The sequence below is a fragment of the Puma concolor genome, chromosome A1, assembly GCF_028749965.1.
Source record: "Puma concolor isolate L17-30 chromosome A1, mPumCon1.1.hap2, whole genome shotgun sequence".
Lineage (NCBI taxonomy): Eukaryota > Metazoa > Chordata > Mammalia > Carnivora > Felidae > Puma > Puma concolor.
Window position 1 is genome coordinate 219,052,499 of NC_141667.1, and position 26,093 is coordinate 219,078,591.

General features: G+C 34.9%; 1 protein-coding gene across 3 annotated transcripts in view; it reads right to left on the reverse strand.

Annotated features, from left to right (window-relative positions):
- The window catches only part of SUCLA2 (succinate-CoA ligase ADP-forming subunit beta), a 44,652-nt gene that overhangs the window by 13,142 nt on the left and 5,417 nt on the right, over window positions 1-26,093 (reverse strand). For 2 of the 3 annotated variants that reach the window (XM_025923670.2, XM_086711888.1), the window contains exons 3-5: window positions 13,817-13,916; window positions 13,465-13,627; window positions 2,601-2,729 (exon numbers count right to left, since the gene is read on the reverse strand). In XM_025923670.2, the coding sequence (XP_025779455.1) occupies window positions 2,601-2,729; window positions 13,465-13,627; window positions 13,817-13,916 (392 nt within the window). Of the gene's footprint in view, window positions 1-2,600; window positions 2,730-13,464; window positions 13,628-13,816; window positions 13,917-26,004; window position 26,093 lie in introns of those variants that run through there. The other variant, XM_086711895.1, reaches the window with a different exon arrangement.

Here is a 26,093-nt window from a genome sequence, read left to right on the forward strand (position 1 = left end):
TGAATTGTTTGTAGTCAAACATGAATGACTGAAATAGCAGCCACTACTACTAAATGGTTCAATAAAACTTTTTATTCAAAATTCCCACAAGACAAGTAGTATGGCCATTTTACAAATGAGAAAGATTCAGAGAAGTTAAGTCCTGACTAGATTCCAGTTACAATGTTTATTTCATTGCCTTCATATTGCTTCTAAGCCTTATGGCAAACCTAAACTGAAAGAGGCTTATATTTTATTAAAAGACATATAAAAGGTGGACTGACAATCCCAATGGTCCAAATGACGGCAAAAATATTAAATCACTTGATTTTACCTTTTAAGTAATTTATGAACAGTGTCTACCAAGCAATTAGGACACATTCAGTCAAACCAGTATAACTGCATTCATTCAGAAATCTACTGAGTATCTAATATAAGACAGGACCAAAAGATACAGTTACTTAAGCTTCTATTCTAATAGAGGGGTGTATAGTCTTGAGCAGAGATTCCTAACTAGATATATACCTGAAGAGCTTTTTAAAAAATACACATACCAAAGTTCCAAACTAGAAGTTCTGGTTTACAAGTCCTACAGTGGACCAAGCCTTTCATAATGTTTGAAGTTCCATAAGCAATTCTGAACCACTGATATAGAAGCTACATGTCTATATATTTATTCTAACTGCTGCAATTGGTCAAGAACACTATGAAGGAGGTTTTCCTCTTTTCTAACTACTATTTAAGGCTGCAATACATTTGAATTTTAATTACAGAAAATCTTAAATTCTTTAAGGGTGAATATGATTTTTGCAAAAAGTCAAATAAAGAGGATAATCAGCCAAAAAAAATGGCATTTTCAATTAAGACTTATTTCATATAGAGAATAATATGAAATAAATGAGAAATAATTAAATATTATTTCATTAAGAAAGATTTTCACTAGGTTATAATCTACCATTTTAGATCTAAATATTTGAGAATTGCAACAGAATTCTGATCAACCCAGAAAGACATTAATTTGCCAAACACTGTGCTAGGTAGCATTTCTGCTCTTCACTCAAAAAGCTATAACCTGAGTAGATTATTCCTTCAAGTGTTATTCGAAATCAAGTATTCTTTCTCATCTATATTTAACTGTGCAGTCATCATTCTCACATAACTACCTAATGAATCAAGTCTCTCTCTGTCCCCTTTAAACCTTTATACCATTATCTTGCTTCAATGACTTTACCAAGGTAATTTCGCTATCTCCTTTAAACTTTTGTGCTAGTCAAAAATTCTTGCTCTACTGTACTTCAATATCATAAGCTTATTTTGACAGAGTTTCCCACTAATACACATTAATTTCATTCAAACTTTAACATTCAAACTTTTCTTTTAAGATGGGTCACTTATTTTTCATACCCAAACTAAACAATTTAATAGCAGTATTCCAACCTTACCAGTCAACTCTCACAGGCTATGGTATTAAACTTCACGGTTGGGTTTTTTGTTTGTTTGTTTGTTTTGTTTTGTTTTGTTTTGTTTTTTGGAGAAGGTGGTGGACAGAAAGTGGGGAATAAGCACACAAAAAAGGACAGTACAGAAGACTAAAGTATAGGCAAAAATTATTGTTTATGTGCAGACACTAAAAGCCCATAGCTTTCATCAGATTCTCAAAAGTATCCATCAACCACTTCCCTCCATAGGAATATATAAGACAGTGTCCCTACCATTCCATACAATTTACAGGAAACAAAGGGGAGATTGGAACACATTAAATGCCACCATGGGTATGTAAAATCCAGGCTATGATAAACACTAAACCATAATCACCCAGTTGCTTCAACAAACGAAAGAAGGATGAAGAGAGTGAGGGAAAGAAAACCTATAAATTAGAAAAAGACCTATGAGACAATAACCAATAGCAATGAAAGACCTTATATGGATCCCAACTCATACAAATTATAATTCTCATACAAATCTTAAATTCTTTAAGGGTGAATATGATTTTTGCAAAAAGTCAAATACCAGTAAGTAGAGGATAATCAGCCTGAGAAATTATATACAAATTATAAAAGAAAAAAATGAAAAACTTGAGACAAGGGAATTTGAATGAATGGGTAGATAATGATTATAAAGAATTATTAATTTTACTAGGTATGACAATGGTATAGGGGCTAATTACAATAATCCTTGCCTTTTAAAGACAAGTATTAAAATACTTAAGGAAAATATTGTAGATATTTCTAAAAAATTTTTTTAACATTTCTTTATTTTTGAGAGACAGAGCATGAGTGGGGGAGGGGCAGAGAGAGAGAGGGAGACACAAAATCTGAAGCAGGCTCCAGGCTCTGAACTGTCAGCACAGAGCCCAATGCGGGGCTTGAACTCACAAACTGTGAGATCATGACCTGAGCAGAAGTTGGATGCTTAACCGACTGAGCCATCCAGGCACCCCTACTGTAGATACTTTAAAGGCTTCAATTTCATACAAGATATTAACATGCATTGACACTAAAAAAGTTTTTTAAAAAAGTTTTGTCAATCACTTAACTTATACAAAGTTAATTCTCTTTCTTTTTTTAAGTATTACAATTATCCAATAAAGCTAGCTAGAAATTCTTCAGAATACAACATACCCGGACAGCTTGTTCCTTTTTAATGCCTTCTACAATATCAATAGGTTCTTTAACTATGGCCTCAGGAGTCTCAGCAGCAACATCTTCAATGTTGACACCACCTTGAGAACTTCCTATTAATACAGGACCCTAGCAAGAGGGGAAACAGCCAAAACATCTAGATTTTATTTTTGGACCCATCAATAAAATTTTAAAACCTATTTATGCACACTATCAGATTTATGTATCTATCACTCCCCACTCCTATCTTTAAACTTCCTTGAGAATTTATCCTTACATCTCCTGCACAGTACCGCTTTATAAATGTTCAACTGAAATAATGGAAAAGAAGCGAAAAAGTAGAGGAAGACAAGAGCTCACCTGTGAGACAAAAAGATTAAAAATATACACAAAACTTATACCAAATTAAGTTAATATAAATATGTACATATAAAATATAACCTACAAATGTTTCCTAAGAACTGAAGGACAACTATTGTTTAAAGGACATTTTTAAAAATCTTTTTTTTTTTTAATTTTTTTTTCAACGTTTTTTATTTATTTTTGGGACAGAGAGAGACAGAGCATGAACGGGCGAGGGGCAGAGAGAGAGGGAGACACAGAATCGGAAACAGTCTCCAGGCTCCGAGCCATCAGCCCAGAGCCTGACGCGGGGCTCGAACTCACGGACCGCGAGATCCTGACCTGGCTGAAGTCGGACGCTTAACCGACTGCGCCACCCAGGCGCCCCTAAAAATCATTTAAAAAGATACTGATATTTTTAAAAAGTCTAATAAATAAAAGTTAATTTTGTAAGCTCTAGACCTACTGCAAGTCAGTAAAAATTACTTACCTTGAAACAATAGTTCTATGATCATGAATGATATAAGATAAAAATAATAAATAATTAACTTTTAAGTCTCTTAAAATCAATCAAGAAAAAAACCTTAAAGCAAAATAATCTAATAGATTTGTTAATTTATGCACAAAACTGGAAACATGCAAAAACAAGGAAATGGTAAAACTATATTACTGAAGATTATTTAAGGTATAGGAAAATGATCTCAGTAGTGTTATACAGGAAAAAATGATATAAAACTCTAGATTCTATTCTCAACTGTGTGTTTTTTTTCCTAGTAGATTTACATTTTTAGAGGTTTTATGTAAATCTTTTTTATTTTTATTTATTTTATTTTTTATTTTTAAAAATTTACATCCAAATTAGTTAGCATGTAGTGCAACAATGATTTCAGGAGTAGATTCCTTAGTTCCCCCTTACCCATTTAACCCATCCCCCCCCCCCACAACCCCTCCAGTAACCCTCAGTTTGTTCTCCATATTTATGAGTCTCTTCTGTTTTGTTCCCCTCCCTGTTTTTATATTTTTGTTTCCCTTCCTTTATGTTCATCTGTTTTGTATCTGAAAAGTCCTCATATGAGTGAAGTCATATGATTTTTGTCTTTCTCTGACTAATTTCACTTAGCGTAATACCCTCCAGTTCCATCCATGCAGTTGCAAATGGCATGATTTCATTCTTTTTGATTGCCAAGTAATACTCCATTGTATATATATATACCACATCTTCCTTATTCATTCATCCATCGAAGGACATCTGGGCTCTTTCCATACTTTGGCTATTGTTGATAGTGCTGCTATAAACATGGGGGTGCATGTGTCCCTTCAAAACAGCACACCTGTATCCCATGGATAAATACAGCACACCTGTATCCCATGGATAAATATCCCATGGATAAATACCTATATGGATAAATAAATAGTGCAATTGCTAGATCGTAGGGTAGTTCTATTTTTAGTTTTTTGAGGAACCTCCATACTGTTTTCCAAAACTATGTGAAGTTTTTTAACATAAAGTATGTTTAAATGTGCAACCACTCACTAATCACACAAACTGCAAAAAAAGATGGGAAAACATTAAATGGTAAGACTTTTGTTACCCTATGTGTCACTATTCTCCCCCCTCAAATTTTTTTACAATGAACATAGTATTCTTAATCCAGGAGAAAAGAAAGCATGACTTTCATGGGGAAAAAAAACAAAAGCAAAAGATTATTTTCACTTTTCTATCCCAGGAACTAGTGTGTTTCAGTAAAAAACTCATTTCAAGATTTAAAGTAAAGGATTCATTCACATAAATGTATTCATTACTGTTTGGAGAACAAAACAGTCCTTCAAATCCTCAAAATAAGCAATAGCCAAAGGAGGGAAAAAACCTACTACTTTTTATGGGAATTAACTGTTACTTAGGTGAAAAAAAAAAATGATTTAAAAAACAGTACCAGCCTCCATGGAGAAAAACTGGGGGGCTGAGAAACAGGGGTGGGTGGAAGACTGATATTTCCTTGTACATCTTCGCACCCTTTAAATTTTACATTATGTGATTAGATTTCAATATGCATGTGTAATAAAGAATTTGGCTGGCCTTTATCCCCAATGTCTGAAAAGCACCTTTAAACCATCCAGTACAACTTAGAGTTTATGCTAATGAGGTGACTCATGGTAGGCCCAAGTTAATACAAAGGAGATGACTCAGGAAGGCAGAAGGCATGCAAAGGACAGAAAGGCAAACAATGTGATTTAGAGGTTTGGAGCTTTGAGCCACATGATATCAGCCCAACCTTCTGGAAGGAAAGGGGTCCTGGAGTTTAAGCTCAACAAAGTGGTCAGTGATTTAATCCACCATACCTATTTACTCAAGCACCCCCAAAAAACTGTGGACATCAGATTCACCAAGATGGTAGAACAGGAAGCCCTAGACTCGTTCTCCCACAGAAACACTAACTTAATATTATATGATCTGAATTTTTTATTCCTTTTTAGGAGAGTAAATCTCTTTATGGGAATGCCAGAAACCAGTTAGGAAACTGTAGTACCTTAGGTTCAACTGCAATGAAACCGGTAAAAAAAAAAAAAAGCCATTTCATTTCATCCAAGTCAGCCCCTCCCCTACATTGATTGACACAGCTTAAGATCAAGAGAAATAGCCCAATGCTGTGCTTCTCCCTTGGGAAGGAAAAGGGAAAGTCGAATATGCATCCAACATTCTTGCTTTTCAGGGGACTATTGAAGGAACTGATTTCTGTCTTACCTAACTTAGAAAACTGACTGGGAAAAGCATATTGTAATTGCCTGTGAGAGCTCAGCAGTTAGGGCACCACCACAGAACATATAACACTGAAGAAAGAAGCCAACATAGCTCTCACAAATTGGGGAAAAGCAGCCAGCTCATGGATTTTTTATTAATAACTCAAGGAACTAGAAAAAGAACAAACTAAACCTGAAGTTAGCAGAAAGAGAGAAATAATAAAGATTAGAGCAGAAATAAATAAAAGAAAATAGAACAGAAATAACTAATAAAACTAAAATCTGGTTTGTTGAAGAGATCAACAAAATTTACAAACCCTTAGGTAAACTAAGAAAAGAAAAAACACAGTAACAAAAATTAGAAGTGAAAAAGAAGACATTACAAATGGATGCCACAGAAACAAAAAGGATAAGAGACTACTATAAATAATTACATGCCAACCAATTGGATAAGCTAGAAGAAATGGATAAATTCCTAGACACACAAAATAGACCAAAAATGAGTACTGAAGAAAAAAAAAATCTGGATATATTACAAGGAGATTAAATGAATAATTAAAAACTTCCCAACAAAGAAAAGCCCACTACCGAATGACCTCACTAAAGAATTTCACCAAATATTTAAAGAATAGCAATCCTTCTCAAACTTTTCCAAAAAATTAAAGAGGGAGGAACACTTCCAAACCCATTCAGCAAGGTCAGCACTGATACCAAAACCAGACAAAGATACCACAAGAAAACTACTAACCAACATCCCTGATGAATATTGATGCAAAAACTCTCAACAAAACACTAGTAACCAATTTCAGTAACACACTGACAGGATTATATATCATGAGCAAATGGGATTTATTCCTGGAAAGCAATGATGTTTCAACCTATAAAAATCAAAATAATTCACCACATTAACAGAATCAAGTTCAAAAACCACATGATCATCTCCACTGATGCAGAAAAATCATTTCAAAAACGTCAACATCCTTTTATAAAAACACTCAACAAACTAGGAATACAAAGAATTACCTCAACATAATAAAGGCCATATATAAACAACCCATAATGAACATACTCAATGGCAAACAACTGAAAGCTGCCTTCTAAGATCAGGAAAAAGGCAAAGATGCTCATTCTTGTCACTTTATTCACTATGATATTTGGAAGTCTTGGCCAGAGCAATCAGGCAAGAAAAAGAAATAAAAGGTATCCAAACAGGGAAGGAAGAAGTAAAATTACCTCTGTTTACAATGTGGTCTTGGATATAGAAACTCTAAAGAACCTCCAAAAAACTGTTTAAGAACTAATAAATGAGATCAGCAAAGTCACAGGATACAAAATCAACATACAAATATATCTTGCATTTCTATACACTAACAATGAACAACCTGAAAAGGAAATTAAGAAAACGATCCCGGGGCTCCTGGGTGGCTCAGTCAGTTGGGCAACCAACTTCGGCCCAGGTCATGATCTCACAGTTTGTGAGTTCGAGCCCTGTGTCAGGCTCTGTGCTGACAGCTCAGGGCATGGAGCCTGCTTCAGATTCTGTGCCTCCCCCTCTCTCTGCCCCTCACATGCTCATGCTCTGTCTCTTAATAATAAATAAACGTTAAAAAAAAATTTTTTTTAAAGAAAATGATCCCATTTACAATAGCATCAAAAAGAATAAAATAGGATAAATTTAATCAGAAAGATAAAAGACTTGTACAAGGAAAACTGTATCACAGTGCTGAATGAAACTAAACAGGACACAATAAACAGAAAGACACTGACTGGAAGACTTATATTATTAAAATGTCCAATACTACCCATGGCAATCTACAGATTAAATGCAATCCCTACTAGCACTTTCTTCCAATACGGTATTTTTCCATTGTCCCTTGTTTGAAAAAATAGAAAAAAAAAAAGAAAAAAGAAAAAAAAGAAAAGAAAGAAAATTCATATGAACTCTCTGAGGATCCTGAATAACCAAAATAATCTTGAAAAAGAAAAACAAAGCTGGAGCCTCATAATTCCCAGCACATAATTCCCAGCCACATAATTCCCAACACATAACAAAGCTATAGTAATCAAAACAGTATGGTTCTGGCATAAAGACAGACCTATAAACCAATGAAACAGAAAACACAGAAATAAATCCTCATATATAGTCAAATGGTCTCTGACAAATGTGCCACAGCTACACAATGGGGAAAGGATAGTCCCTTCAACAATGGTGTTGGAGAAATTGAATATCCACGTGCAAATTAATGAAGATGATCCTTACTTTACACTATAAACAAAAATTAACTCAAAATGGATTAAAGACCAAAATGGAAGATCTAAAACAGCAAAACTCCTAGAAGAAAACAGGGGGAAGACTTCATGACATTAGATTTGGCAATAATTTCTTGGATAAGACATCAAATCACAAGCAATAAAAGCAGAAAGAGACAAACTGGACTAAATCAAACTTAAAACTTCAACACTGTAAAAGAAACAATCAAGAGAATGAAAAGGCAACCTACAGAGCGGGAGAATATCTGCAATCCATATGCACGATAAGAGATTAATATTCAGGATATATAAAGAACCACAATTCAATAACTAAAACCCAAACAATCCAATTTAAAAATGTGCAAAGGACTTGAATAGACATTTCTTCAGAGAAGATGCAGATCTTCATCAGCTTATGGTAGCATAACAAAGTACAGTAAACTGGGTGATTTAAACAACAGGCATTAATTTCTCACAGTTCATGGTTCATACTCATACTAATCTCCTTATGAAATGGTTTTTCAGCCACATCCTTCATATTCTTTTCCAAATAGCTTTCTTAGTTTTTGGAGTTCAGGCAGGCTGAGAATTTTCCAAATCTTTAAATTCTGATATCTTTTTGCTTCGCTTAACAATCCCTTGTTCAATTTGTTTCTCTCTTCTCAAAGTTTACTATAAGTAGTCAGAAGGAACCAAGCTGCTTCCTCAATACAATGCTTAAAAATCTCCTCAGCTAAACATTCATCCTCCCAAGTTCTACCTTCCACAAAACGCTAGAACATAAACACAATTCAGCCAAGTTCTTTGCCACATTGTGAGAAGGATCACCTTTTTTCCATCATTCATCATTTCAGTCTGAGACCGCAAAAGAATGATCTTTCCATATCTATATCTACCCATATTTCTACCAACATTCTATTCGTGACTATTTATATATTCTCTAAGATGGAGGTTTTCTCTATAGCTCTTTTCTTTCTGAGTCCTCACCAGAATCACCTTCAAAAGTCCCCCCACAATAACCCCAGCTTTTTCTACCACATACCTCAAGACTCTTTCAGTTTCCATCCATTACCCAGTTCCAAAGCCACTTCAGCATTTTTATCTATTTGTTATAGCAGCATTCCACCTCATAGTCACAACATGACCTCACATAAACCTAATTACCAAAGGCTCACTTCCACATATCATCACATTAGGGCTTAGGGCTTCAAAATATGAATTGGGGTGGGGGGAATAAACAGTCAGTTCATAACAATATACAAATGGCCAACAAGTATATGAAAGGGTGCTCATTATCAGTAATCATTAAAGAAATGCAAATCAAAACCACAGTGAGATATTACCTCACACCCGTTAGAATAACTTCTGTCAAAAAAAAAAAAAAAAAAGCATTTAGTGAGGATGTGGAAAAATTGAACTCCTGTGCCCTGTTGGTAGAAATGTACAATAGTAGAACCACTGTGAAAAACAGTATCAAGGTTCCTCAAAAAATTAAACACCATATTACCATATGATCCAGCAATCCCACTTTGAGGTATATATCCAATGGAACTGAAAATGGTATCTCAATAGACATCTGCATACCTACATTAACTGCAACATTATTCACAACAGTCAGGACGAAGAAACCTGAATGTCCATCAAGAGATGAAAAATAAAGAAAATAAGAAAAACTATATATATGCACATACAATGGAATACATTCAGCCTTTAAAAAAACAGAAATCGTGAGGCACCTGGGTGGCTCAGTCAGTTAAGTATCCTGACTCTTGATTTCAGCTCTGGTCATGATCTCAGCAGTTCATGGGACCGAGCCCCACATGAGGCTTGGCACTGACAGCATGAAGCCCACTTGGGATTCTCTCTCTCCTCTCTCTCTGCCCCTTCCCCACTCACACATGTACTCTTTTTTTTTTTTAATTTTTTTTTTTATCTTTACTTATTTTTGAGAGAGAGACAGCATGTGAGCAGGGGAAGAGCAGAGAGAGAGGGAAATACAGAATCCGAAGCAGGATCCAGGCTCTGAGCTGTCAGCACAGAGCCTGATGTGAGGCTCGAACTCACAAACTGAGATCATGATCTGAGCCAAAGTCGGACACTCAACCGACTGAGCCACCCAGGTGCCCCACATGTGTACTCTTTCAAAATAAACTTGAAAAATATAAAAAATAAAAATAAATAAAATTTTAAAAAGGAAATCCTGACACATGCTGCAACATGGATGAACCTTGAAGACATTACACTAAGTAAAATTAACAAGTCACAAAAAAGACAAATACTGCATGATTCCACTTACATGAGGTTTGACTATATCTACAACAGTCAAACTCTTAAAAACAGAAAGTAGATCTCTAGCCAGCTAGTGGGCATTAAGAGTAACCCAAGGAACCCAAAACTTGAGGCTGGTGTCTGAAGAGAACACAAGCATGTGGAGGACTATACCCTTAACCTGTGAGGTTTGGCCCAATTCTGGGTATTTGGTGTCAGAACTCACTACAACATATACAGCAGACAAATTTTTAATGAAAGAATTAATTGTGCCTTCTCAGCCTCAAGAAAAGTAGTAAGCTTAAGTAAAGAGAAATGTTTGAAATTATACTCTAATTTTTAGTTCTTCTATAAGCTTCAAATGAAAAGGTATTCTTCATATCCTCTCTAGCAAGGCTAGGGCTTTTACAAAGATCTAAAGTGGGAGCGGGGAGGCGACTCATTTATGAAGAGTTTGTTCAACTAATAGCAAACTAACAGCATGCTACTGAAGTAGAATATAGGTAAATTTAACTATAGATAACCCTAAATTGTAATTTTTTTCAACAAAAGAGGTAGAAACCAACAAGCATTTAAAATATTTGAACACTTTATTTTAGTTTTACTTTTCTTTAATATATACTGATAAGAGAAATAAAAAGCCACATAAAAGTCTGGGGGAAAAAAGATAATATTAAATCCTCATTGAAGTAATGATTAGGTCTCCAAGAGTTAGCTGTAAGTTGGGGGGCGGCGGGGGGAAGGCTAAAAAAAAACCATATGAAATAATAACATAAAATAAAGTGAACAGCCCTTCTCTGTACTAATTCCCAACCAATTAGAAAGAAACCCCCAAACTGTAGACAGCTGGTCAGAAGAAAGCTTACAAAAGTAAATATAAATCAGTTAAAATAATGACTATAGTTTTGCATTTGGTCGTGACTGCTGAATGAATGCTGTTTGTTTAAGTGATTTGGTTTTAACTTTTAAATTTTAGTAATAAACGTTCAGAATAATTAAATTCTAGCAAATAGCTGTAATTTCAAATAAATGAATAATGCTATTTTCTCCTTCTTAACATAAATTCCTCTTCTCATTAGTACCACAAAAAAAAATTTGCCTTAAAATAGGTCTGAATTTTAAATAAGTCACTTAATAAAATAAAGACCTTTTTTAAAAACAATGTAAGTATGGGAAATAAAATTTGGAATTCTTGTGGCACATTTTATATCTATTCCAAGGAAAGTAAAAATAACTTGACATAGTTAAATGTGCCATTCATTTACAGCAGATTCCAATATTTTACTAGAAAAATAAATGAAAATATTTTGCAAATGTGATTTGTTAAAATAGATTTGTCTCAGCCCAAAAGTACCCAACAGGCACTGGGTGAATGCTAAGAAATCTAATTTTTAACAAGTGCCAAAACAGAGGAGCTACTTAAATTGATTTTTTGGCATACCAAATCTGGTAAATATGATATATATCTGCCCAAGCTTCCTGATTTCACACATACTAAAGAAGACCAATAGAGCCTATGACTCACTCCTAAAAACAGATAAGGAACAAAATCAATATTTTATGATCAGTTGACTCCTATACACAGAATTTTAATTCAATCAAAAATGCTCTTCTCTTTTCAGTTTAAATAGCTGATTTTTTGTTATTTAATAGAGATTCCCACAAGAGCTTGTCATAACCCAAAAAGTAACACCAGCCAACTCTTACACTGGTCTAATATGACAGCATCAAAGAACATCTGACCAAATGGTCTTACTGGTACTATCAAAATTTTAATCTGAATTATTACAACTATGTAATATAAATGAAAACATCTTTCTGAATGAGACTCAAATAATTCTCTAAAAATTCAAGTTCTTAAAATGAATTCAAATTTGGTTCTTTTCCCCAATGCTATATCTTTAATAAAATGTAGTCAGTGTATTATATTTAGATCTTTAATAACACATATTCAGTTTGCTGTATTTACTCCAATCAAAATGAGGTACTCTGAATGTGCAACGTTATAGGACTCCTATCTCTATAACAAAAAGTAAAAACAAAATAACAAAATGAAAGATGTTGATATAAAACATCAATGGAAAAGAAAACGTAATGAAAATAACTGAATTTATAAAAGTGTAATTTTTATAAATGTGTAAAATATATTAGGTTATTGTCATGAGATTTCTAAAATAACTTACAAATCTAAATTCTACCATATAGAGAAACCTATAATGGTAAACTTATTACTTACAAATAAAACAATGTCTTTTATCTTATATCCTGAGTGGGTTTTTACTACCATCTAGTGTTATACCTTAAGAAATACTTTCTTGTAAAAATTAAGTTATGAAAGACACTTTATAATATCACTCAAACATTACCAGAACATGTAATTAACTGTAAGAAAAAAAAAATCACAGTATGGAAAATAGCTTTTTAAAAAGATGTTTTATATACAAAAACTAATTTCATTATTCTTAAAATTTTTGTTGTATTACTCATTGTGTGATTGTGTAATTTACATCAAATCCTTACTAGGACTTCCAAATACGTACTCAACTTGCCTGGAAAAACAAGGTATACAGCACAAAGATTCAGCCCATTGAGTGTAACTAATGTACTCAACAAGCCAAATAATTAGAGTATAAAATGATTATCAATGCTCTCTCCATGGCAACGGGTCTATGAAAGGTCTTCTTCTTCCCCGGATGCCTTAAATGCTAGCATTTTAGGTTCCATAAAGAGAGGAGAGTAGAGCTAGGGTTATGCTCCCTAGAATCATATTGTTTGCTAGTGAATGTCACCCTTCAACTTGCCAGATACCAAATCGGCTAGTGAAATAAACCCCAAACTGTAAAAAAACACCAAAAGTTTGAAAAAGAAGATGAAGCCATGGAAACACATTCTTTTAATGGGTTCAGAAACTGTCTTTATTAGATTTTACTCTGCTAGAAATTATTTCCTCAGTCTAGGGAATCTGGAGATGAATCCGAGAGCATTTAAGTTGCTCTTAGCAAATTAACAATTTAGAAGTCCTGTGGATTCTATTTCAGCAAAGTTTTGCCTACAGCTTTTATTACCACAATATTATATATTAAATTTTATGGCATTAACCATGCTTTTTTTTTAATGACACAAAAATAAAAATTGTGCTCATGACACATACAAATAGATTATGGATTATACCTTTTTTAATCCTTCCCATAGAAATAGCAATAATCAACTTTTGAAACTGAATATAATAAAATCATCCTAAAGTATCATGTCTACAATTACTCACTTGAAATGACCTTTCCATGGTTATTGCAAAGTAGTATTCTCTCCGGGGATATCTTCGCTCACAAACCAACACTTGATTGCATATTCTGCCCTTTTCTCCCGTTTGCTTGGTAAACAACTTCTTCCCAATCATTTGTGAGGAAACAGCTTTTGCTTCTTCCGGACTGAAATAAGAAAAAGAACTCAAATTCTTTTCCCCTCCAACTGAGGAAAACAAAAGCACATGACAGCCAAAATTTTATCTCATTTAATATTTAAATTTCAGCATTTTCATCAGTTCAATAATAAGGGGCAATTTTTACAATATATCTTTTTCTTTAATAATGATTTTGCTTTAAAAAAACATGACTTACGAGAAAACTATCTTCACTCCTCCTTTGAGGCCACTCTCAAATGTTCCTTTTCCTCTACCACCAGCTAAAACTTGTGCCTTTATCACAACATCTTTTGAACCTAGAAGAAAAACACTTCTGTTAGATAAGCAGCACGTAACAGCATTCAAGACAGTATTTTGTTATTGAGCACACATATTAAGTGATATTATCAAATGTAGTAGTCTCATTTACCCACAGTGTCAAAAAATGAAGTATTCCACGTGTATAAATTTTCTAGATTAGAACATTAAAACATCTATCATCTAAAGATCCACAACTTAAACTAGCCACTCATATGACACCATTCCTTAAAGTACACTGAAAATAATTTTCCTTTTCTATAACACTTTAAGTATCCAGTGCTTTGGAAGATATTAAAAGTACAAAATTGAGACACAAATGTCTTCCCAACATTTCCTTCCCTTTCTATTCACATGTAAAATTGCTATTCTGTGAACATTTGAGTTAAAAATGCTACTTCGCGCAGAAATACACCATGACTTAAGGGGTGAGTGCCAATATTGATACCACACTGTTCCTCTAACAGAGAGACCTATTAATATACACATTCTTGAGCTATACTATTATGAGGAGTATTATCAGGAATTAAATTATATTTATCAAAAGATTCAGGGGTGTTATGTTTACAACATTAAAAAAATAAATAATCTTTTAAATAAATACTGTGAATTTTTCTTAACAGGTAGATTGATTTCTATCTTCCTCTTTCTAAAGTGCTGAAGAAAATCAGCAAACCAGCTGTTTAGCCTAGGTACCACACTCATCATTCATGATCCAGAGCTATAGCTCTTAGAGGGGCATTCTCAGTCTCCCTGAGAATGAGGGAGAATTTCAGGACCTGCTCATTTTCCCTCTTACAGCATTTTGCCTATACTAGCAGTGAAACACTAGTATTACATTATGGCAAAATAAGCCTTGAGGTCAGGGTTAGGGACACTTTTATCCTTATTCCTTATAAGCCCAAAGCAGTCTCTGGGATATAACTACCAATCCATGCCCACACCATGCAGAATGAGAGGGGACTCCCACCTAATCAGATAAAGCAACCAAATCAAAGAGGTAACAAATGCAGTTTGTGCTAAAACCAGTAAGAAATGACTTAAAGTTTACACTTAAACTATTACAAAAGAATATTTAGAAAATTAATGATGTAAATGAGTGTACATTTAGAAGCTAGAAGATGGCTCTTTGAGTCAGTCAAGGCAGTATTTAAAAGAACCCTCTTTCTCACACTCCATATCCATTCAGTCAGGAAATCATACTGATTCTATCTTCAAAATTTATCCAGAATCTTGACCACTCCTCATCACCTCATTTGGATCCTGGTCCCAGCCACCATTATATCTCACCTAGATTACCCTTGTCCCTGACAGAGCATTCTCAAAGCAGCAAAGTGAGCACATCACTCCTCTATTTAAAACTTTGCAATGTCCTTTTTACTCAGAGTAAAATTCACACTCCTTACAATGGCCTAAAGGCCCTATAGAATCTCCCAGTACTCTTCCTATAACCTCCTCATTGCTCAATCCACTCCAGCAACACTAGTCTCTGCTGTTTCCAGGCATGTTCCTGCCTACAGGACTTGGCTCTAATGCTCCTGCCACCTGGAATATTGGTCATCCAAGTACAAGAATCCCGTTTTTCAAAAGTTCGCATTACATCACTTTGCTTTTACAAAAGACCTACATCAGTATGTTTTCACTAACCAAAAGAAATCCAAAAATGATTTTCACTTCTATAAGAACAATGTTCAGGGCTTGTTTTGCAGAGCCATTACAGAGGCAGCATGCACCCCAAACAGCAAGAGTGGCCCCACCAAGTTCCTTACCCAGGAACTAAATTCAGTGCCTCAGCATCAAGCCACCATAGCCTTGAACTGTGTCTCTGAGCGTCTGTGCTTTATCTTGACTTATTTTGTGCATCTCTGTTAGCAAGATGTGTTCTGAGGTATCAGAAAAGCCTAGGAGGGGTCATCTGTTGGGTCTGGGAATGCTTGAAAACATTTCCATATAAATTGTTGGTAGGTGCTCTTTTGCTTTATGCCATTTTGGCTTACAAAATGTTTCACAAGAATGCTCTACTTTCAGATACAAGAAGATACCTATATCCACTTGAGAAAGGTCCTCATTCCCTTCAAGTTTTTTCTTCTTACATATCATTGTCCATGATGCTTACCCTGATCACTCTACTTAATACTACGATCTGCCTACCTGTGACCAATCCCCCTTACCCTGCCCTTTTTTTCCCCATAGAATTCATCACCTTCAAACATAATACATAATTTCCTCATGTTTATCATTTATTGTTTTGCTCGTCCACTAGAATATAGACCAGAAGGGCAAAATCTTGGTTGTGGTTATTGATGTTCTCAAGCTACTGGGAGGGTTCCTAGCATATATTTTCTGAATGTTGAATAAAAGAACATTTAAAGATGGAACAAATTTGGGGCGCCTGGGTGGCTCAGTCAGTTAAGCATACAACTTCAGCTCAGGTTCATGATCTCACAGTTCATGAGTTCAAGCCCTGCATGGGGCTCTCGGTTGTCAGCACAGAGCCTGTTTCTGATCCTCTCTCTCTCTCTCTCTGCTCCTCCCCCAACTGTGCTCATACTCTCTCAAAAATAAACAAACAAAAAAAAAATGGAACGAATTTGTAAAAAATCTACATTTTCCACTGCTCTTTAAAAAACTCAAAACTGGGGGCGCCTTGGTGGCTCAGTCAGTTAAGTGACTGACTTTGGCTCAGGTCATGATCCCACAATTTTTGAGTTCAAGCCCCATATCAGGCTCTGTGCTGACAGCTCAGAGCCTAGAGCCTGCTTCAGATTCTGTGTCTTCCTCTCTCTCTCTGCCCCTCCACTGCTCGTGCTCTGTCTCTCATAAAATGAATAAACATTAAAAAATAAAAAAATAAAAAACTGAGAACTGGAAATACTGGGCCCTGCAACTAAAGCTGATTAGAAGTGCCTTGTTTACACAGATAGACCCTTTTCTATCTGCCATAGCCCCCAAGATAGACCCTTTTCTATCTGCCACAGTCCCCACCATCCCCAAGTGAAAACAATTTAATATTAGATAAAAAACTAGAGAAAACTTAAGAAATTTCCTTAAAACTAACAATAATTCGGGGCGCCTGGGTGGCGCAGTCGGTTAAGCGTCCGACTTCAGCCAGGTCACGATCTTGCCGTCCGCGAGTTCGAGCCCCGCGTCAGGCGCTGGGCTGATGGCTCAGAGCCTGGAGCCTGTTTCCGATTCTGTGTCTCCCTCTCTCTCTGCCCCTCCCCCGTTCATGCTCTGTCTCTCTCTGTCGCAAAAATAAATAAACGTTGAAAAAAAAAAAAATTAAAAAAAAAAAACTAACAATAATTTTCCTACGGGAAGACAACAGGTAGCCTCAGGGACAAAGGCAAATTACAGAGTTCATGCCCAAACTAAAAGAAGCAGCCACTAGTCATTTTACCTTTTTCTGGTTACCTGCCAAGTCCTGGTTTCCTGGTACTTTAGAAATATTCATTTATATCCAAAGAGGATAAATGTAATCCCAACAGTGTAAATATCATGTAAAAATGGTCAAGAGTTAAACTGATGCTTTGCTGGGCTAAATTCAAATATTCACACATTAAACTGAGGATTTAAAATATTGACCTATTTGAGTAGTAAAGCTCTACTTTTTCAAAAATATTTTATAAGACAGAAGACTCTTCCCCCAAGTGCCAACTTCCTTTCTTCCTTGGGGGAAGAGCCCTCTGTCTTATAAAATTTATAAGAATATAAATTCCTTAAGGGCAGAGATGATTCTTCAAAAGTTCCTTCTATAAAAGCCTTTCACAACAAAAGAAAAGCCAAAAAAAGTTAATGAATACAGTTTCATCAATTATCAAGAGAAGGAGAAGGATTACAAGAGACATCTGAGGACAATTGATTGAAACAAGATTTTATTCAATTCCATTAATTCATTTAAAAATTACATCTATATACCAGTTACTGTGCTGGAGTTGTAGACACAACAATGATCAAAAGGGACCTACCCTGCCCTTAGAGAGCTTACAGTCTTTTTTTTATTAGATTTGGCCCTTTGCTCTAGTCAGACAAGAGCTTTTATGGATTCCAAGATGTATTTAAAATATATTCACTATCCCTGCTAGCTTCAGTTATTCACAAACGTTTCAAGCATTCTTCTATATAGTCATCCAATAAAACACTAGGAAGAAGAAAAAAGAAGGCAAAGCGCTATTGTCTGCCATTAGAAGTTTCCCTCCAGGCTGGCATTCATTAATTGGCAACCTTTGTACATGTTTATTCAACCAGACAGAAATTCCATCTTAATTATACTAGAATCCTAAACACTAGGACTAAGACATGGAGTGACTGAATAAATTAAAAAACAAGACTCATGCATGCTGCAAGAGACTCACTTTTAGATGGAAGGAAACAGAGTGAAAGTGAAAGGATAAAAAAAGATATTCCACACAAACAGAAACCAAAAGAAAGCCAGAGTAGCTATACTTATTTCAGACAAAATCAACTTCGTAACAAAGACTATAATAAGAGACGAGAGTGTTGATAGAGGCGTCAATCCAACAAGATGATATATCATTTGTAAATATTTATGCACCCATCATAGAAGCACCTAAATATGTAAAGCAAATCTTAACAGACCAAAGGGGGAAAGAGACAGTAATAGAATAGTAGTAGGGGACTTTAACACTCACTTACATCAATGGATAGATCATCCAGACAGAAAATCAAAAAGCAAACATAGGCCTTAAATAACAAATTCAATCATGGTCTAAATATATATATAACATATATATATATATATATATATATATATATATATATATATATATATATATACACATACATATTTAAATATATATGAATATATATATTGAATGACATCCCATCCAAAATCAACAATATATATTTTTCTCAAGTACATATGGAACATACTCCAGGACAGATGATACGATAAATCACAAAACAAGTCTTAATAATTTAAGAGGACTGAAATCATATCAAGCATCTTTTCCAAACACAGTGGTATGAAACTAGAAACCAATTAAAGAAAGAAAACTGAAAAATTCACAAATACGTGGAGATTAAACAACATGCTATCAATGGGTCAAAGAAAAAAATCAAAAAAGAAATTAAAAAATATATTGACACAAACAAAATGGAAATACACCAAAATTTATGGGATGCAGAAAGAGCAGTTTGAATTCACAGTAATAAATGCCTATTTTAAGAAACAAGAAAAGTCTCAAACAAATTAACTATGCACCTCAAGGAACTAAGAAAGAACAAAGCCCAAAGTTAGTAGAAGGAAGGAAATAACGAGGTTAGAACAGAAATAAAGGAAAAACAATGGAAAAGATCAATGAAAATAAGAGCTGCTTCTTCAAAATGACAAACTTTCAGCTAGGCTCACCAAAAAAAGAAAAAAGAGTGGGCTCAAATAAATAAAATCAGACAAAAAGATATTACAACTGATAACTCAGAAATGCAAAACATAAGAGACTATTATGAGCAATTAATGACAACGAACTGGACAACCAAGAAGAAATGAATTCCTAGAAACATACGACCTACCAAGACTAGATCATGAACAAACAGAAAATCTGAACAGATTACTGGTAAGGATATTGAATCAGTAATCAAAAACCTTCCAATAAATTAAAGTCTAGGACCAGATGGCTTTATTGGTGAATTCTACCAACATTAAAAAAAGAATAGCAATCCTTCTCAAACTCTTTGAAAAAAAAAAAAAAAATAGAAGAGAACATTTGCAGTGCACTTTACAGGGACAGAATTACCCTGATACCCAAACCAGACAAGGATGCCAAAGGGAAAGAAAATTACAGGGTAATAACCCTGATCAACACGCATGCAAACATCTCAACAAAATATTAGGAAACTGCATGCAGCAACACATTAAAAGAATCAGTACCATAGGGGCGCCTGGGTGGCGCAGTCGGTTAAGCGTCCGACTTCAGCCAGGTCACGATCTCACGGTCCGTGAGTTCGAGCCCCGCGTCAGGCTCTGGGCTGATGGCCCAGAGCCTGGAGCCTGTTTCCGATTCTGTGTCTCCCTCTCTCTCTGCCCCTCCCCCGTTCATGCTCTGTCTCTCTCTGTCCCAAAAATAAATAAACGTTGAAAAAAAAAATTTTCTTAAAGAATCAATACCATAAAAAAAAAAAAAAATCATATACCAACATCAAATAGGATTTATTCCAGGAATCAAAGGCTACTTAAATATCCACAAATCAGTGAATGTGATATTAACAAAATGAAGGGTAAAAAATCATATGATCATCTCAAAAAATGCAGAAAAAGCATATGGCAAAATTCAGCATCCAATTATGTAAAAAACTCCACAAAGCAGGTAGAGAAGGAACATATTTCAACATAATAAAGGCCATATATGATAAGCCCACAGTTAAGATCTTATTCAACAGTGAAAATTTGAAAGCTTTGGCCCTAAGATCAGCAAGACAAGGATGTCCACTCTTGCCACTTTAATTCAATATAGTTCTACCCACAGCAATTAGGCAAGAAAAAGAAATAAAAAGCATCCAAATTAAAAAGGAAGAAGTAAAACTCTCACTGTTTGCACTTAACATAGTGTTATATACAGAAAACCCTAAAGACTCCATCAAAAAACTATTAGAACTAGGGGCACCTGGGTGGCTCAGTCAGTTAAGCATGAGTTCAAGCTCTGTGGCCTGCTCTGTGCTGACAGCTCAGAGCCTAGAGCCTGCTTCAGATTCTGTCTCCCTTCCTCCCTCCCCCCACCCCATCCCTCCCCAACTTGTGCTTTCTCCCTCTCAAAAATAAAAAAATAAACTTAAAAAAAAATTGTTAGAATAAATGAATTCACTAATGCTGCAGGATATAAAATCAATACAAAAATTGATTACATTTATATACATTCGTAACTATCAGAGAAATTTTTTAAAAATCCCATTTACAACTGCCTCAAAAAGAACAAAATTACCTACGAATAAATTTAACCAACGAGGTAAAAGACCTGTACACTGAACTATAAGGCACTGATTAAAGAAACTGACGAAGACACAAACAAATGGAAAGATATTCTGGACTGTTATAATACAGTTAAAATGTCCATAGCAATCTAAAGATTCAATGCAATCCCTATCAAAATTCTAATGGCATTTTTCACAGAAATAGAAAAAACAATTCTAAAATTTGTATGGAACCACAAAAACAACGCCAAGTAGCCAAAGCAAATTTGCAAAAGAAGAAAAAAGCTGAAGGCATCACACTCCCGTATTTCAAACTATATTACAAAGCTAAAGTAATCAAAATAGTATAGTACTGACATACAAGTAGACACATAAAACAATAGAACAAAACTAGGAGGCCAGAAGTAATCCATGTATATATGGTTAATTTATCAAAAAGAAACCAAGAATATACAATGGGGAAAGGACAGTCTCTTCAATAAATGGTGTTGGAAAACCTGGACAGCCATGTGCACAAGCATGAAACTTAACCACTATTTTATACCATACACAAAAATTAACTTGAAGTGCTTTAAAGATGTGAACATAAGACTTAAAAAACCATAAAACTCCTATTAGAAAACATAGGCGACAAGATCTTTGACAAAGGTCTTGGTGATGATTTTTTTAATGTGACACCAAAAGTAAAAGCAACAAAAGCAAAAATAAGCAAGCAGGACTATATCAAATTGAAACACTTCTGCACAGCAAAGGAAACCTTTAACAAAATAAAAAGGCAACCTACTGAATGGGAGAAAATATTTGCAAACCATATATCTGATAAGGAGTTAATACCCAAAACATAAAGAACTCATAAAACTCAATTGTGAAAAAGAATCTGGTTAAACAACAAGCAGAAAATGTGAACACACATTTTTTCAAAGACATACAGATGGCCAATAAACACACAAAAAGATGCTCAAAATCACTATTCATCAGGGAAATGCAAATCAAAACCACAATGAGCTATCATCTCACACCTGTTAGAATGGCTATTAAAAAAAAAAACAAGAAGGGGCGCCTGGGTGGCGCAGTGGTTAAGCGTCCAACTTCAGCCAGGTCACGATCTCGCGGTCCGGGAGTTCAAGCCCCGCGTCAGGCTCTGGGCTGATGGCTCAGAGCCTGGAGCCTGTTTCCGATTCTGTGTCTCCCTCTCTCTCTGCCCCTCCCCCATTCATGCTCTGTCTCTCACTGTCCCAAAAATAAATAAACGTTGAAAAAAAAAAATTAAAAAAAAAACAAGGAATAACAAGTGTTGGTGAGGATGGAAGAAAAGGGAATGCTCATGCACTGTTGGAAATATAAATTGGTGCAGCCACTAGGGAAAATAGTAAAGGCATTCCTCAAAAAAAATTAAAAATAGAACTACCAGGGGCGCCTGGGTGGCTCAGTCAGTTAAACGCCTGACTTTGCCTCAGGCTGTGATCTCTCAGCTCATGAATTCGAGCCTGACGTCCAGCTCTGTACTGACAGCTCAGAGCCGGGAGCCTGTTTCAGATTCTGTGTCTCCTTCCCCTCATTCCTCTGCTTGTTCCTCTCTCTCTCTCTCAAAAATAAATAAATAAACATTTTAAAAAATGAAATAATCTCAAAAAAAAAAAAAAAAAAAAAGAACTACTATATGATCCAGCAATTCCACTTCTGGGTATTTACCTGAAGAAAACACTAACTTGAAAAAATACATGTACCCCATGTTGATTGCAGCACTATTTACAATAACCAAGATATGGAAACAATCGAAGTATCCATTGATGGATAAATGGGTAAAGAAATTATGGTATATGCATGTACGTGTCTGTGTGTGTACTCAGCCATAAAAAAGAATGAAATTTTCCCATTTCCAACAACATGAATAGACCTGAAGGGCTAAGTGAAATAAGTCAAAGAAAGACATTCCATATGAACACTCTTATATATTAAATTAGAAAAAAAACAAAAACAAAACAAAACAAAAACCTAAGCTCATAGATACATAGAACAGATTGGTAGCTGCCAGAGGCAGTGGGTGGGGGAGAGAAAAAAATGGATGAAAGGGGTGAAAATTAAAGAAAAAAAGAAAACAAATGGGACCTAAGACCCATTTCAAACTTCTAACCTCATTAAATGTAAGAATAAATTTATGTTTAAGCAATTAAAAAAATATGTAGCAGATATAAGTACTATTATCAATGAAATTAATTAAAGTATACTCTAAAAATGGTCAACAAAATATGCAACAAAAAGACTAGTCAGACAACATAAATTTCACTAGGTTGAACAATTTTCAAGCAGCAAAATAATTACATTGTAATCTCAAACATAGAAAGCCAATACAGATGCAATTCTATTTACAGTAATAGGGGAACTAAGATGTATTTGTATTTGAGCTATGTACTGGGGTTTCTGCTCTTAAAATTCTATGAAGCACAGCTTTTTTTTTTTAAACATTTACTTATTTTCAAGAGACAGACACAGTGTGAACGGGGAGCTGCAGAGAGAGAGGGAGACAGAATCTGAAGCAGTCTTCAGGCTCTGAGCCATCAGCCCAGAGCCTGACGCGGGGCTCGAACTCCCGGACCGCGAGATCGTGACCTGGCTGAAGTTGGACGCTTAACCACTGCGTGGGGCTTGAACCCACTAACGGTGAGATCACGACCTGAGCTGAAGTCGGGCACTCAACCGACTGAGCCACCCAGGCACCCCTATGAAGCACAGCTTTTATAGTTCCTCTGAAAATTAGAACAAAAGGGAGAAACTTCCCAAGCCTAAAAGATATTATTCTTGGCAATACAGAACCATGAAATTAATGAGCTGTCTACCAAAGGCCTATCATTAAAAAAGGATATGAGAAAACCAGTCTACAAACAAACTAGAATTAGATTTCCTTCCAACCACTCTTCCATCCCCAACTTCAATTATTCACAACAGGCAAAACTTGCCTCCAGAACAGGTGTTTCCAGCTTTTCTCATATCATCATGTACAAAGAAAATTATAGAACTTGAAGGGAACGCTGGGGAAAGAGGCCAGGGCTATTTCAGGAGGAGTCACCAGCTTTAAGGCTCAGTGGCCCCAGTCCCCATGCCACCCACAGAACTGAGGGGAAGCAAGTTTAGCCCACCTGTAATGCATTTGTATTTCTCTATATTGGTTGGTGATTTAAGAGCTTTTTAATAAATGGAATTAATACTCTGTGAATTTTTCAGTAATGCAAAAAACAAAGTAGCCAAAATCAGCATTAGGAATTGCTAGCTAGATAGACAGAACCCGGTGTATTTCTAAGGCAATTAGATCCCATAATCAATACCTTTTGATATTAATGACTCCCAACAAAAGACAAAACTGCCCTCAACATCTTCATAGTAGTTACCAAACATATCTTTTAAAAGTAGCATTTCTGATCCTCTAAATTTAAAAGTCCTCATTAGTCACTAATCCCACTTCTACACTGTAATCATCATCTGCAGTGTTATTTGACAAAAACATACTTTCTAGACAAACAAGACACCTTCTGTTCCAATGGGCTCATAATCAGAGCTGCCTACCTGCTCCTTATTTCATAGAAGTCCTGGTCCCAGAGACCTTGCCAGGTCTCATAGTATATCAATACTCATAGTATATCCTACACATATTAACTATTTTTTCTTCTTTTAATCATTTAAGCGCCATTAAAGATTTTTACAAGGAATAAAGAAATCAAGAAACTGGCATCCAAATAAATCCTACTTGTTTTATGAAAAAGTTTCTACATAGATTTTTTTTTTCTGACAAAACAACGAACTTTGACTAAATGAGAAAATATATGGAGAAGACAGAAAAACCAGTTATAATAATTTGGAAATAGAAAAATATAGCTTTTACTGACCTCATTATATATAAAACAGGCCCTACCAACACTGGCATGAAAAACATTTCATGGTTCAGCATTATTACAAATGAATGAATTGGTAAACAAAAAATCATCTCTCTAGAGATCAGACTAACAAAATTAAAAGAACGAAGTCAAACCGGTCTAAGTGTCATCCTTGAGAAGGGAACAGCAGAATAAGAAAACCTTATACTTTCTCAACTGCATTTCAAAGTCTTCCCTCCTACTTAGCTGGGTCTTCTTTAGAAATTAAAGTTTAGGTCATATAGATAAGATCAATTCTCAAGGGAGTAGTTATTAGAAAGAAGTCTTTCCAAGAAATATTACAGAAATACAAAGTACAATCACAAGTTTTCTTTAAACTTGACCTTTAAGAGCCTCTAATATACATTGTTTTGAGGGTAAAATTGAGGCACATTTTTTATCATGCACAAGTTCAAAGTACAGGTCACCATTAATTAACAAAAATTTCACCAAAATTAATGCCATTTTACACAAGGCTTTCAATAAATAAAAAGAAGTTTGCTTATAATCTGAATAAAAAGTATTTTTTTCTGATTAACAAAAAATTAAACTATAAAAAATCATGTTTCCAGGTCAACTTGTCAAAAACATAGCTTTAATATAGGATATATTTCTGAACTTGTCCGTGCCCCCACTTTTGAAAGAAAAACCCATTCTAGAAACAAGTACAAAATGAGTAAACTTTAAAATTTTTAAACATTTTTAAATGCTCCATAGCCTTCTTAAAAAACTAATAAAACAAAGTCTTCATCAAAGCACATTTAAAGCTATATTAATCAAGTATACATACAGGAGAGATTGTGCTAATCGCCATAAAATTGCTGGGATCTTAAATACCACTAAAAATAAAATGCAGTGTACAGCTAGTACATGACTATTATGGCCCCATAATAAATCATTAAAAATGTAAAGTGAAGGATTTCTTCTAAAGTCAAAATTTATTTTTTAATTAAGAGATTAATATAAATTAACAGAATTCACATTAACAAAAGCTATTAAGGTTTCTCTTATCAATAAAAGAATCTATTAATAAACATGCACAAATATTTAGTTCATTTAAAATATAACAACAGTTATTGATTACCCACGTGCCAGGTACTCTCCTAAGAGTCTGGAATATATCAGTGGACAAAAGAAGACAAAGAAACCCTGCTCTCATGGAGCTTACAGTCTAGCGCTCAGCTTCTTTTTCCCTCCCTTTGGTTCCATACTTTTCCCATCAAACCATATAAACAGCTAAGATTTCCTTCACCATTTCCTTGAAGAATCATCACAAGCACCAATCTTTTCAGCTTCAGAGTATTAAGCAAAACTTCCTTCCTCATAATTATATTCCAACTA